The sequence below is a fragment of the Aulonocara stuartgranti genome (genome assembly GCF_965226115.1).
Source record: "Aulonocara stuartgranti genome assembly, chromosome: 11".
In the NCBI taxonomy this organism is placed as follows: domain Eukaryota; kingdom Metazoa; phylum Chordata; class Actinopteri; order Cichliformes; family Cichlidae; genus Aulonocara; species Aulonocara stuartgranti.
The window spans coordinates 8,990,991-9,005,771 of record NC_138947.1 but is presented as its reverse complement, the minus strand read 5'-3'; the positions used below and the strand labels follow the sequence as shown (position 1 = coordinate 9,005,771).

The 14,781-nt window shown below is 34.4% G+C and overlaps 2 protein-coding genes across 3 annotated transcripts; both read left to right on the top strand.

Moving 5' to 3' along the window:
* Positions 1-1,219: 1,219 nt before the first annotated feature.
* On the top strand, positions 1,220-5,544 carry LOC309717067 (CD209 antigen-like protein C). 2 transcript variants are annotated; one of them, XM_082551325.1, is made up of 8 exons: positions 1,220-1,331; positions 1,420-1,523; positions 1,941-2,018; positions 3,857-3,943; positions 4,114-4,308; positions 4,397-4,560; positions 4,688-4,800; positions 4,913-5,544. In XM_082551325.1, the coding sequence occupies exons 3-8, from the start codon at positions 1,973-1,975 to the stop codon at positions 5,037-5,039; spliced, it is 732 nt and encodes a 243-aa protein (XP_082407451.1). In that variant the 5' UTR covers positions 1,220-1,331; positions 1,420-1,523; positions 1,941-1,972; the 3' UTR covers positions 5,040-5,544. The 2 variants fall into 2 exon arrangements, with proteins under 2 accessions (XP_082407451.1, XP_082407450.1); XM_082551324.1 differs by lacking the exon at positions 1,220-1,331 and having other exon boundaries at positions 1,338-1,523.
* A 1,482-nt stretch (positions 5,545-7,026) lies between these two features.
* LOC309718168 (CD209 antigen-like protein C) lies at positions 7,027-11,415 on the top strand. Its single transcript, XM_082553197.1, has 8 exons — positions 7,027-7,138; positions 7,227-7,330; positions 7,748-7,825; positions 9,648-9,734; positions 9,905-10,099; positions 10,186-10,349; positions 10,477-10,589; positions 10,702-11,415. The coding sequence occupies exons 3-8, from the start codon at positions 7,780-7,782 to the stop codon at positions 10,826-10,828; spliced, it is 732 nt and encodes a 243-aa protein (XP_082409323.1). The 5' UTR covers positions 7,027-7,138; positions 7,227-7,330; positions 7,748-7,779; the 3' UTR covers positions 10,829-11,415.
* Positions 11,416-14,781: the final 3,366 nt, after the last annotated feature.

Sequence of the window (14,781 nt, the reverse complement as noted above, 5' to 3'; positions counted from 1 at the left end):
AAATGTCAAATGTTTTTATTCAGAGGTTAATCTTTTTAATCAATTTTTGATTTAAGTATTTATTCATGGATGAAAAATTCATTTTGAAATATTGATTTATAAATAGTGTTTTTATTCAAAATTAAATTATTAAAAAAATAACTTACTTTATTACTGTTTAAATAAATAGAAACATTTAGAACCCATTCATAAATGAATTTACAGATGCACATTATATTACACAATATTATTGTTTTAGCACAGGAGTCTTTATTTCTCTTGTGGTCCTACATAAAAATAGCACAAAGTATGTGGAAGTAGTCAAAGGCCAAAAAATGTGTGGAGCACTATTTCGTGAATGCTGGCTTGAATTTACATTTAAATGCTGTGTAACATTCACACAATGATGTTCCTGTTTCTCTTTATTATTCTAGTTGCTTCTGCATGTTTGTGTGGCTTTTAACCGCTTCCACATACTTTGTGCTAATTTCATGAAGGACCACAAGAGTCTCGCACATCAAAATAAAGAATCCTGCGCTTCACAGCATTAACACAGCTAAATCTAAAGTTGACTAAGCTGACTAAAGTTATCATGTTTTTAATGGTGAGAGCTGCTCCACATGGTTTAAAAAGTGTCTTATTTGCCTTGACACATCTATTCTCTTCCCCACAAGCGTCAACATTTTGTGATTTTTTTTTCATGAAAAACAGGGAGCATGGGAGTTGGTTTCCTTATTTTGAGGCTTAGTTTGAACTTAAGCAGGTTGTCTTGACTCTATATACATGTCTAAATGCAATGAGTTGATGCCTTGTGGTTGGCTCATTAGTTCTGTGTGGTGTGGGGAATTCACATTATGGATTTCCAGCTGGCAAATCTGCAGCAAGTGTAAGATGCAATCATATTAATAATAATCTCAGGAATATTTCTTGGACCTTGTTGAAGAATTAATGGAGTTATAAAGGCAAAGCCAATGTCATCTCAGGACAAGCAACGTGTGCCTAATAAAGTGTCCAGTGAGTGTATATGACAAAAACAGAGGTTAGTTAGAAGAGACAGAGTTACACTGGTGAAGCAGCAGTTTATTATCATGCTCTGTGGTATTTCTCAGTGTACAAGCCACAAGAAGTGTCTAGTGACTTGTAGATAAGAACACCCCGTCTTCAGTTTGAAGCCATATATGGAATCATCTTACATTCTCAGGCAAAAGCAGAAGCTGGTATAAGACAGACTGGGCACTGAGGAAGTTTATTATGATGCTCTGTGGTATTTCTCAGTGTACAAGCCACAAGAAGTGTGTCTAGTGACTTGTAGATAAGAACACCCCGTCTTCAGTGTGGAGCCATAAAAGAATGTAAGATTCAACACATCTCACATCCTCACGCAAAAACAGAAGCTTATTGCTATTATGATAATTATTATGTTCTATTGTTTAAACACAGTGCTATTGCTCAGTGTACAAGTCCCAAAAAACTCAGCAGCGGGGCGGTAACTACGGCAGAGGAGAAGGTCATATTAAGAACTAACAAATGAACACAATCAGCAGGTAAGCTAAGCTTTTCAAATGCAGTGTATCAAAAAAAGATTTTCTAAAACTCAGGGCTATTGATGTGAATCAAAGTCTGCATCTCTATGTGATTACTGTTTCAAGTCATGTTGGTTTAGGTGATGTTTTCTTCAGTAATAGTAAACAGTAAAAAAAGACTGTAAGCAAATCCAGTGGGTCAGATACTGAGATATGTGCTGCCACATCAAAGGCAAACTTTCCCTGTACAATCTAAGGCAAAGTTCCAGAGAAAAAATACATTTTTAAAAAGAGCTATGATGTCTCCAATTAGATTTAAGATGCTGAATTCTGTCAACATTGAGCAAAAACATTTTGTTCATTCAAAATGACCTAAAGTCTACGAAAATTGTGGTTGTTTGAAAACTGCTTAACTCCAATTACCCTTTAAACTCTCAGTAAAACAGGACAAGGAAGCTGCACGTGAAGAAATGAAGGTTGAAAATAAAGCAACTCAACAAGCTCCTGATACAAATGGTGAGTTATAAAAAAACTTTTTTTTAAAAAACCGACGACAACAAAAATCCAACAAAATCACTCTGTGTTAACACAACTGGAAGGAGGGATGGGAATCGAGAACTGGTTTCCAGTAGTCCAATTCCCTGGGATTGTTAGTCTGCCTGCCCATCAATCACACTTATCAGTTCTTCTGCTCTCAATGCGATCAGCTGATGTTACTTTGTGCATCGTATGAAAAGTATGAGATCCACTATTATTGGAGTTTATTCAGATCATGGGCCTTGTTTTTCAAAGCCCACCCTGCTACAATGACACACATTCTCACTGATATTTTGATACACCTGCCATTTCCCACACCAAGTCATTATTTCATGCCAACACCTTTATTTTGTGAAAGACAGGTTAGATTTGTAAATCTAAAATTAAAGCTCTCAAGTTGACCCAAGCAATTTAAACCTCCAAAATTAATGTTAAAACATTTTATTTTGATTAAGTAAACACAGTTCTTCAAAACGAAACATGACAAAATTCTCTCTCCACGAAAGAAAGAAAGAAAGAAAGAAAGAAAGAAAGAAAGAAAGAAAGAAAGAAAGAAAGAAAGACTGAGCATTTGTCCAAAAGAACATGAAATTACAATAACAATTGAGGGCAAAGGAGAACACAAGATGAAAGGAAATCATAATATAATTAAGATACAATGAACAATCTTGTCTTGATGCATGCTCAATCAGGAAATCCAAAAAACTTGATTCTGTTCATCTGGACGTCGCGTTTTCATTGAGAAAAATGTTTCATTACTCATCCAAGTGACTTCTTCATTCTCAGCTGAATGCAGGTTTCTCCAACTTAAAAAACACTACATTTGCATAATGACTGAAACTAGCACCACTGTCTACAATATGCATATTGTAATGAACACTGACCAGTGATAATTGATGAAACCATGGTCAGACATGCAGTCAGCTGAGACAGATCGGGAGACATTGTAGCAAAGACTCCTGTAATACTTTAGTTTTCCTTCTTCAAGCTGACAACAGCAGGAAAGATCTTTGTTAAAACAGCATTTATAACTTTTAATTGACTGGCGTTCGTGCATCAAGGTGTTGCACTAATGTGTTTACTACTTTGAGGAAACTGAAGTAATATGGAATTCTGTCTATAATCAGATCTGCCTCCAACATTATGTTTAATTGAATATTATAAGTTCCTGACATAGATTTTTCATAAAACAGTTTTGAATAAATTACCAGATGTCAGTCATATTTTTGTTCATCTCTGTTCCTGGACTTTGTAAAGCAATTCTTACCAAAGGCCATTTGTGGACAGAGTATTTAAAACAGAAATGTACCCATGAAAAGGAATTAAACGTTTAAAACTGTGTAACCTTTGACTGAAAATAAATAAAAATATTATACAATGGAATACAAGTTTTGACCATGTTTATGAATTTTAGGGTTTTTCAAACAACATTTTTTAAGATGTAATATCTCCCACAAAGATACAAAGCAGAAATGGCAAAAGCTGTCATTGACCCTGAGTTTTTTGTCTGAGTTTGGAGTTTTTGTGTTTACATTTTTGCCTTTTTCTGTATATATAGTGTTCTGAGTTTTGGGGGTCTGTATTACATTTAACAAGGTTTAGCCTTAGTTTTGCCTTCAGGTTTTCTGATTTAGTTTTCTTTGTGATTATAGATTTGTTCCAAAGTTAAATCATTTTTTTCTACCTCCAATATGTAGTTTGTGGTTGTACATAACAGAACAATGCTTAAATAATAAGGGATCTTTGACACATTTCATTGTATTCTAAAGAAAACTATGAATAATTTTGGTTGTTGAAATAACTTTTTTTTTTGCCAGATAAGAAGTCGTCTTGTAATAAATCTTTTCCATCACTAGCAACATGCTGGGGAATTCTGTTACTAATTATGGTCCTTCGATTCTACTGTGAGTATAACTTTAAAACTACACTTTGGTCTGACGTGTGTAAGGACAAAAGTAGTGTGATGTTTTATATTTGATTGTGTTTTTTTAACAGTTATTGTTACACTAATTTACAAGAAACATATAAATATATTCAAACCCAAAACCAACTGCTGTTCTTTGTGACCTTATAGTCTCCACAGTTTTAGAAAAACGGATCGCAAACTTGACTGAAGAGACACAGATGCTCAAAAAGAAAAATAAGGAGCTGGAGACAGAAAAGAAAAACCTAACAGAAATAATACAACAGATGATGACACCATGGATTGAGCTCAATGTTAGTCGAGCTCAGTGGAGCATTGATGCCTACTGTCCCAAAGAAAAAAACAGTATGTTCCAAATATATTTGTACAAAATTACCTAATTTAACATAGATATGCACTGATGTTGTTTATTAACCGTTCTCTATTCTTGCAGACAGAAAATGTAATGCTTGTCAGGCTGGTTTGTTATATGTTGAGTCCAGCTGCTATGCAGTTAATGATCCTGACAGTGCTGAATGGAAAACCTGGCAAGAAGCTAAAGAAAACTGCAGAGGAAAGATTTCAGATTTAGCTGTTGTTATTAATGAAGAAGAAAAGGTACTGAGAAAACTGTGGGACACTTTATGACAGACTTCATGAAAATAAAAATATAATTTCTTTAGATTGAAAGCTTTCTTAGAGCAAATTGTTTAAATAACTCTGACAACTTTCTCTCTGTCCTCAGAAAACTGTCAGTAAAAAGAGTTGGAAATATGATGTAAACAAAGGATACTGGATTGGTCTGAGAGTTGAAGATGGGATATGGAAGTGGCTGGATGGAAGGAATCTGACTAATAGGTAAGACACACTTTGAATCAATAGAAATTTCAAGTATTTCCCAAATCTGTGATAAATCAATTACAGTGTACCAGTGTCCATCAGCCTTGAGCAGAATTCTTGTTTTCCTCAGCTCCTGGATCAACCAGCCTCCTTCTGATGGTCACTGTGCAATCTCTGTACAAGACGAAGGATTTAAATCAGTGAGATGTGATGAGAAGAACCGATGGATCTGCAAAAAGAAAGCTTTGTCTGTTTGAATACTGCAGTAAAACTTCAGAGGACTTTTGGATAGTCTCAGTCTCAAAATATAATATTAATGATGATATTAATAACTGGTCAACAGAGGGCACTGCATTACTTCAGATCAAACAGTTGTTCCCTGAAGTATCTGCACTGAGATTCTTTCATGTTGCAATGATAGTTATTGTTAAGCTATGTTATATTAATGACAAATGTTTTAGTCAAGCCAAGAACAACACTGTTCAAACTGCTGTAACATGTAGAAGAAGGACAGCTGGCCTCTACATTTGGACTTTGTTAATCAGTCACAGAGCAGCAGAGAAGAACAGGAAGTTCAGCTTATAATTGAAGTCTCATGTTGTGTATTTTGCATATTGTTATCATATCAGCTTCACTTTTTTTAGTGTTGTTAGTAAAGTTTTGATTTTATTCATTTACATTGATTCAAATGAAATTATGGATCCATCCTGCTTTGTATCACCAGCTCAGCCTGGTGGTGGTGCTGTAAGGGTTTGGGGGATATTTTCTTGGCACACTTTGGGTCATTTATGCCAACTGAGCATAATTAAAAATGGCACAGTCCACCTGTGTATTATTGTTGAACATGTCCATCTCTTCATACCCACAATTCTTTTGGCTGATTCCAGCCAGATAAAACACTATGTGAGTTCATTATAGTCAAACTGCCTCCACAGTCACCAGATTTCAGTCCAGTATCAACCTTTCAAAAAGATTTTGAAAATGTTTTTTTATTTGGAATTTGAAAAAGCTTTTATAAATGAGTTAAATGTCAAATGTTTTTATTCAGAGGTTAATCTTTTTAATCAATTTTTGATTTAAGTATTTATTCATGGATGAAAAATTCATTTTGAAATATTGATTTATAAATAGTGTTTTTATTCAAAATTAAATTATTAAAAAAATAACTTACTTTATTACTGTTTAAATAAATAGAAACATTTAGAACCCATTCATAAATGAATTTACAGATGCACATTATATTACACAATATTATTGTTTTAGCACAGGAGTCTTTATTTCTCTTGTGGTCCTACATAAAAATAGCACAAAGTATGTGGAAGTAGTCAAAGGCCAAAAAATGTGCGGAGCACTATTTCGTGAATGCTGGCTTGAATTTACATTTAAATGCTGTGTAACATTCACACAATGATGTTCCTGTTTCTCTTTATTATTCTAGTTGCTTCTGCATGTTTGTGTGGCTTTTAACCGCTTCCACATACTTTGTGCTAATTTCATGAAGGACCACAAGAGTCTCGCACATCAAAATAAAGAATCCTGCGCTTCACAGCATTAACACAGCTAAATCTAAAGTTGACTAAGCTGACTAAAGTTATCATGTTTTTAATGGTGAGAGCTGCTCCACATGGTTTAAAAAGTGTCTTATTTGCCTTGACACATCTATTCTCTTCCCCACAAGCGTCAACATTTTGTGATTTTTTTTTCATGAAAAACAGGGAGCATGGGAGTTGGTTTCCTTATTTTGAGGCTTAGTTTGAACTTAAGCAGGTTGTCTTGACTCTATATACATGTCTAAATGCAATGAGTTGATGCCTTGTGGTTGGCTCATTAGTTCTGTGTGGTGTGGGGAATTCACATTATGGATTTCCAGCTGGCAAATCTGCAGCAAGTGTAAGATGCAATCATATTAATAATAATCTCAGGAATATTTCTTGGACCTTGTTGAAGAATTAATGGAGTTATAAAGGCAAAGCCAATGTCATCTCAGGACAAGCAACGTGTGCCTAATAAAGTGTCCAGTGAGTGTATATGACAAAAACAGAGGTTAGTTAGAAGAGACAGAGTTACACTGGTGAAGCAGCAGTTTATTATGATGCTCTGTGGTATTTCTCAGTGTACAAGCCACAAGAAGTGTCTAGTGACTTGTAGATAAGAACACCCCGTCTTCAGTTTGAAGCCATATATGGAATCATCTTACATTCTCAGGCAAAAGCAGAAGCTGGTATAAGACAGACTGGGCACTGAGGAAGTTTATTATGATGCTCTGTGGTATTTCTCAGTGTACAAGCCACAAGAAGTGTGTCTAGTGACTTGTAGATAAGAACACCCCGTCTTCAGTGTGGAGCCATAAAAGAATGTAAGATTCAACACATCTCACATCCTCACGCAAAAACAGAAGCTTATTGCTATTATGATAATTATTATGTTCTATTGTTTAAACACAGTGCTATTGCTCAGTGTACAAGTCCCAAAAAACTCAGCAGCGGGGCGGTAACTACGGCAGAGGAGAAGGTCATATTAAGAACTAACAAATGAACACAATCAGCAGGTAAGCTAAGCTTTTCAAATGCAGTGTATCAAAAAAAGATTTTCTAAAACTCAGGGCTATTGATGTGAATCAAAGTCTGCATCTCTATGTGATTACTGTTTCAAGTCATGTTGGTTTAGGTGATGTTTTCTTCAGTAATAGTAAACAGTAAAAAAAGACTGTAAGCAAATCCAGTGGGTCAGATACTGAGATATGTGCTGCCACATCAAAGGCAAACTTTCCCTGTACAATCTAAGGCAAAGTTCCAGAGAAAAAATACATTTTTAAAAAGAGCTATGATGTCTCCAATTAGATTTAAGATGCTGAATTCTGTCAACATTGAGCAAAAACATTTTGTTCATTCAAAATGACCTAAAGTCTACGAAAATTGTGGTTGTTTGAAAACTGCTTAACTCCAATTACCCTTTAAACTCTCAGTAAAACAGGACAAGGAAGCTGCACGTGAAGAAATGAAGGTTGAAAATAAAGCAACTCAACAAGCTCCTGATACAAATGGTGAGTTATAAAAAAACTTTTTTTTAAAAAACCGACGACAACAAAAATCCAACAAAATCACTCTGTGTTAACACAACTGGAAGGAGGGATGGGAATCGAGAACTGGTTTCCAGTAGTCCAATTCCCTGGGATTGTTAGTCTGCCTGCCCATCAATCACACTTATCAGTTCTTCTGCTCTCAATGCGATCAGCTGATGTTACTTTGTGCATCGTATGAAAAGTATGAGATCCACTATTATTGGAGTTTATTCAGATCGTGGGCCTTGTATTTCAAAGCCCACCGTGCTACAATGACACACATTCTCACTGATATTTTGATACACCTGCCATTTCCCACACCAAGTCATTATTTCATGCCAACACCTTTATTTTGTGAAAGACAGGTTAGATTTGTAAATCTAAAATTAAAGCTCTCAAGTTGACCCAAGCAATTTAAACCTCCAAAATTAATGTTAAAACATTTTATTTTGATTAAGTAAACACAGTTCTTCAAAACGAAACATGACAAAATTCTCTCTCCACGAAAGAAAGAAAGAAAGAAAGAAAGAAAGAAAGAAAGAAAGAAAGACTGAGCATTTGTCCAAAAGAACATGAAATTACAATAACAATTGAGGGCAAAGGAGAACACAAGATGAAAGGAAATCATAATATAATTAAGATACAATGAACAATCTTGTCTTGATGCATGCTCAATCAGGAAATCCAAAAAACTTGATTCTGTTCATCTGGACGTCGCGTTTTCATTGAGAAAAATGTTTCATTACTCATCCAAGTGACTTCTTCATTCTCAGCTGAATGCAGGTTTCTCCAACTTAAAAAACACTACATTTGCATAATGACTGAAACTAGCACCACTGTCTACAATATGCATATTGTAATGAACACTGACCAGTGATAATTGATGAAACCATGGTCAGACATGCAGTCAGCTGAGACAGATCGGGAGACATTGTAGCAAAGACTCCTGTAATACTTTAGTTTTCCTTCTTCAAGCTGACAACAGCAGGAAAGATCTTTGTTAAAACAGCATTTATAACTTTTAATTGACTGGCGTTCGTGCATCAAGGTGTTGCACTAATGTGTTTACTACTTTGAGGAAACTGAAGTAATATGGAATTCTGTCTATAATCAGATCTGCCTCCAACATTATGTTTAATTGAATATTATAAGTTCCTGACATAGATTTTTCATAAAACAGTTTTGAATAAATTACCAGATGTCAGTCATATTTTTGTTCATCTCTGTTCCTGGACTTTGTAAAGCAATTCTTACCAAAGGCCATTTGTGGACAGAGTATTTAAAACAGAAATGTACCCATGAAAAGGAATTAAACGTTTAAAACTGTGTAACCTTTGACTGAAAATAAATAAAAATATTATACAATGGAATACAAGTTTTGACCATGTTTATGAATTTTAGGGTTTTTCAAACAACATTTTTTAAGATGTAATATCTCCCACAAAGATACAAAGCAGAAATGGCAAAAGCTGTCATTGACCCTGAGTTTTTTGTCTGAGTTTGGAGTTTTTGTGTTTACATTTTTGCCTTTTTCTGTATATATAGTGTTCTGAGTTTTGGGGGTCTGTATTACATTTAACAAGGTTTAGCCTTAGTTTTGCCTTCAGGTTTTCTGATTTAGTTTTCTTTGTGATTATAGATTTGTTCCAAAGTTAAATCATTTTTTTCTACCTCCAATATGTAGTTTGTGGTTGTACATAACAGAACAATGCTTAAATAATAAGGGATCTTTGACACATTTCATTGTATTCTAAAGAAAACTATGAATAATTTTGGTTGTTGAAATAACTTTTTTTTTTGCCAGATAAGAAGTCGTCTTGTAATAAATCTTTTCCATCACTAGCAACATGCTGGGGAATTCTGTTACTAATTATGGTCCTTCGATTCTACTGTGAGTATAACTTTAAAACTACACTTTGGTCTGACGTGTGTAAGGACAAAAGTAGTGTGATGTTTTATATTTGATTGTGTTTTTTTAACAGTTATTGTTACACTAATTTACAAGAAACATATAAATATATTCAAACCCAAAACCAACTGCTGTTCTTTGTGACCTTATAGTCTCCACAGTTTTAGAAAAACGGATCGCAAACTTGACTGAAGAGACACAGATGCTCAAAAAGAAAAATAAGGAGCTGGAGACAGAAAAGAAAAACCTAACAGAAATAATACAACAGATGATGACACCATGGATTGAGCTCAATGTTAGTCGAGCTCAGTGGAGCATTGATGTCTACTGTCCCAAAGAAAATAGCAGTATGTTCCAAATATATCATGTACAAAAATACCAAATTTAACAGAAATATGCACTGATGTTTATTAACTGAGCTCTATCCTTGCAGAACGAACATGTAAGCCTTGTCAGAAGGGATGGGATCATGTTGAGTCCAGCTGCTATGCAGTTAATAATCCTGACAGTGCTGGATGGAAAACCTGGCAAGAAGCTAAAGAAAACTGCAGAGGAAAGATTTCAGATTTACCTGTTGTTATTAATGAAGAAGAAAAGGTACTGAGAAAACTGTGGGACACTTTATGACAGACTTCATGAAAATAAAAATATAATTTCTTTAGATTGAAAGCTTTCTTAGAGCAAATTGTTTAAATAACTCTGACAACTTTCTCTCTGTCCTCAGAAAACTGTCAGTGAAAGGAGTTGGAAATATGATGAAAACAAAGGATACTGGATTGGTCTGAGAGTTGAAGATGGGATATGGAAGTGGCTGGATGGAAGGAATCTGACTAATAGGTAAGACACACTTTGAATCAATATAAATTTCAAGTATTTCCCAAATCTGTGATAAATCAATTACAGTGTACCAGTGTCCATCAGCCTTGAGCAGAATTCTTGTTTTCCTCAGCTCCTGGATGAATCAGCCTCCTTCTGATGGTCACTGTGCAATCTCTGTCCAAAACGAAGGATTTAAATCAGTGAGATGTGATGAGAAGAACAGATGGATCTGCAAAAAGAAAGCTTTGTCTGTTTGAATACTGCAGTAAAACTTCAGAGGACTTTTGGATAGTCTCAGTCTCAAAATATAATATTAATGATGATATTATTAACTGGTCAACAGAGGGCACTGCATTACTTCAGATCAAACAGTTGTTCCCTGAAGTATCTGCACTGAGATTTTTTCATGATTGCAATGATAGTTATTGTTAAGCTATGTTATATTAATGACAAATGTTTTAGTCAAGCCAAGAACAACACTGTTCAAACTGCTGTAACATGTAGAAGAAGGACAGCTGGCCTCTACATTTGGACTTTGTTAATCAGTCACAGAGCAGCAGAGAAGAACAGGAAGTTCAGCTTATAATTGAAGTCTCATGTTGTGTATTTTGCATATTGTTATCATATCAGCTTGACTTTTTTTAGTGTTGTTAGTAAAGTTTTGATTTTATTCATTTACATTGATTGAAATGAAATTATGGATCCATCCTGCTTTGTATCACCAGCTCAGCCTGGTGGTGGTGCTGTAAGGGTTTGGGGGGTATTTTCTTGGCACACTTTGGGTCATTTATGTCAACTGAGCATAAATAAAAATGGCACAGTCCACCTGTGTATTATTGTTGAACATGTCCATCTCTTCATACCCACAATTCTTTTGGCTGATTCCAGCCAGATAAAACACTATGTGAGTTCACTATAGTCAAACTGCCTCCACAGTCACCAGATTTCAGTCCAGTATCAACCTTTCAAAAAGATTTTGAAAATATGTTTTTTTTATTTGGAATTTGAAAAAGCTTTTTTAAATGAGTTAAATGTTAAATGTTTTTATTCAGAGGTTAATTTTTTTAGTAAATAGTTGATTTAAGTATTTATTCATCGATGAATAATTCATTTTGAAATATTGATTTATAAATAGTGTTTTTATTCAAAATTAAATTATTAAAAAAATAACTTACTTTATTACTGTTTAAATAAATAGAAACATCTAAAACCCATTCATAAATAAATTTACAGATGCACATTATATTACACAATATTATTATTTAGCACAGGAGTCTTTATTTCTCTTGTGGTCCTACATAAAAATAGCACAAAGTATGTGGAAGTAGTCAAAGGCCAAAAAATGTGTGGAGCACTATTTCGTGAGTGCTAGCTTGAATTTACATTTAAATGCTGTGTAACATTCACACAATAATGTTCCTGTTTCTCTTTATTATTCTAGTTGCTTCTGCATGTTTGTGTGGCTTTTAACCGCTTCCACATACTTTGTGCTAATTTCATGAAGGACCACAAGAGTCTCGCACATCGGAATAAAGAATCCTGCGCTTCACAGCATTAACACAACTAAATCTAAAGTTGACTAAGCTGACTAAAGTTATCATGTTTTTAATGGTGAGAGCTGCTCCACATGGTTTAAAAAGTGTCTTATTTGCCTTGACACATGTATTCTCTTCCCCACAAGCATCAACATTTTGTTATTTTTTTCATGAAAAACAGGGAGCATGGGAGTTGGTTTCCTTATTTTGAGGCTTAGTTTGAACTTAAGCAGGTTGTCTTGACTCTATATACATGTCTAAATGCAATGAGTTGATGCCTTGTGGTTGGCTCATTAGTTCTGTGTGGTGTGGGGAATTCACATCATGGATTTCCAGCTGGCAAATCTGCAGCAAGTGTAAGATGGTTCAGTTCAGTTCAGTTCAGTTCATTTTTATTTCAAACATTTCAAACATGTGCCTTCACAATCATTACAAAATATCATTCCATTATTTGTTTGAAAAGGAGTAGGCTGAAGTATTTACTTATTTGTCCCTACCCCCTCAAGTTTTACCTCTCATTCATTTAATTTTTTTTTGTCTTAAATTAAACAAACAACATATGAAACATATAAACATATGAAGTAAAACAAAACATAACATACATAAATCAAAAACAAGAAATTAGCAAGCCCCACCACAGTATAGTTTCTTTCATATGAAAAATACAGAATGTGTATATTTGCAGATACACAAGTTATGGAAAAACAACAAACCAAAACAAAACAAAAAAACAAAAAAACAACCAAAAAAGAACCGCAACACCATTACCAGCAACATTACCATCCTGGGTTAACCCCGTTTTCTTCATTCTTATACTTATTTAAAATTAGGTTTTTATATTTTACTTTAAACTGTTTTATGTTTTGACTGTCTTTTATTTCTTCTGTTAGACTGTTCCATAATTTAACTCCTGCAATTGAGATTGACATAGTTCTTAAAGTTGTTCTAGCACTTTGTATTTTTAAATTCCATTTCCCTCTTAAGTTATACCCACCTTCTCTTTCTATGAACAATTTACAGATTTCTTTGGGAAGCAATTTATTTCTGACTTTATACATTATTTGCGCTGTTTTAAGCTTCACCAAGTCTTGGAATTTAATAGCTTGCATTTTGACAAAGAGTGCATTTGTATGGTCCCTGTACCCTACATTATTTATTAATCTAATGGCCCTTTTCTGTATTATAGTTATTGTTTGTGTGTTACTTTTGTATGTGTTTCCCCAGACCTCTACACAGTAGCTCATATATGGCAGTAGTAAAGCACAGTATAAAATGTGCAGTGCTTTCTGATCCAACATATGCTTTGCTTTTCCCAGGACGGCAATGCCCCGTGCCAATTTCCCCCGAACATAAGTAATGTGTGGCTTCCAACAGAGCTTGTGGTCAATGATCACCCCAAGAAATTTTATTTCATTTACTCTTTCTAAATATACATTGTCAACACATATTTCTACTTCGATGTTTTTCTTTTGGTTTCCAAACAACATAAATTTGGTTTTATCGAGATTCAATGATATTTTATTTATATCAAACCACTTCTTTAATATCGTTAATTCCTGTGTGATCATTTCCAAAACCTGTGGCAATTCCCCACCTGCACACAGTATATTTGTGTCATCTGCAAATATTACAAACTTTAAAATCTCCGATACTCTGCAGATATCATTTAAGTACATAATAAACATTTTTGGACCCAGTACTGAACCTTGAGGTACTCCACAAGCTATATCCATCAAATTAGATTTATATTCATTTATTTGTACATATTGTTGCCTATTCCCTACATAGCTTTTTAACCATTCCAAAACCACTCCCCTAAACCCGTACTTTTCCAGTTTTTTTAATAGAATTTCATGATTAACAGGTATCATAATAATAGTAATCTCAGGAATATTTCTTGGACCTTGTTGAAGAATTAATGGAGTTATAAAGGCAAAGCCAATGTCATCTCAGGACAAGCATCGCGTGCCTAATAAAGTGTCCAGTGAGTGTATATGTCAAAAGCAGAGGTTAGTTAGAAGAGACAGAGTTACACTGGTGAAGCAGCAGTTTATTATGATGCTCTGTGGTATTTCTCAGTGTACAAGCCACAAGAAGTGTCTAGTGACTTGTAGATAAGAACACCCCGTCTTCAGTGTGAAGCCATAAAAGAATGTAAGATTCAACACATCTTACATTCTCACGCAAAAACAGAAGCTTATTGCTATTATGATAATTATTATGTTCTATTGTTTAAACACAGTGCTATTGCTCAGTGTACAAGTCCCAAAAAACTTAGCAAAGTCTGCATCTCTATGTGATTACTGTTTCAAGTCATGTTGGTTTAGGTGATGTTTTCTTCAGTAATAGTAAAGAGTAAAAAAAGACTGTAAGCAAATCCAGTGGGTCAGATACTGAGATATGTGCTGCCACATCAAAGGCAAACTTTCCCTGTACAATCTAAGGCAAAGTTCCAGAGAAAAAATACATTTCTAAAAAGAGCTATGATGTCTCCAATTAGATTTAAGATGCTGAATTCTGTCAACATTGAGCAAAAATATTTTGTTCATTCAAAATGACCCAAAGTCTACAAAAATTGTGGTTGTTTGAAAACTGTTTAACTCCAATTACCCTTTAAACTCTCAGTAAAACAGGACAAGGAAGCTGCACGTGAAGAAATGAAGGTTGAAAATAAA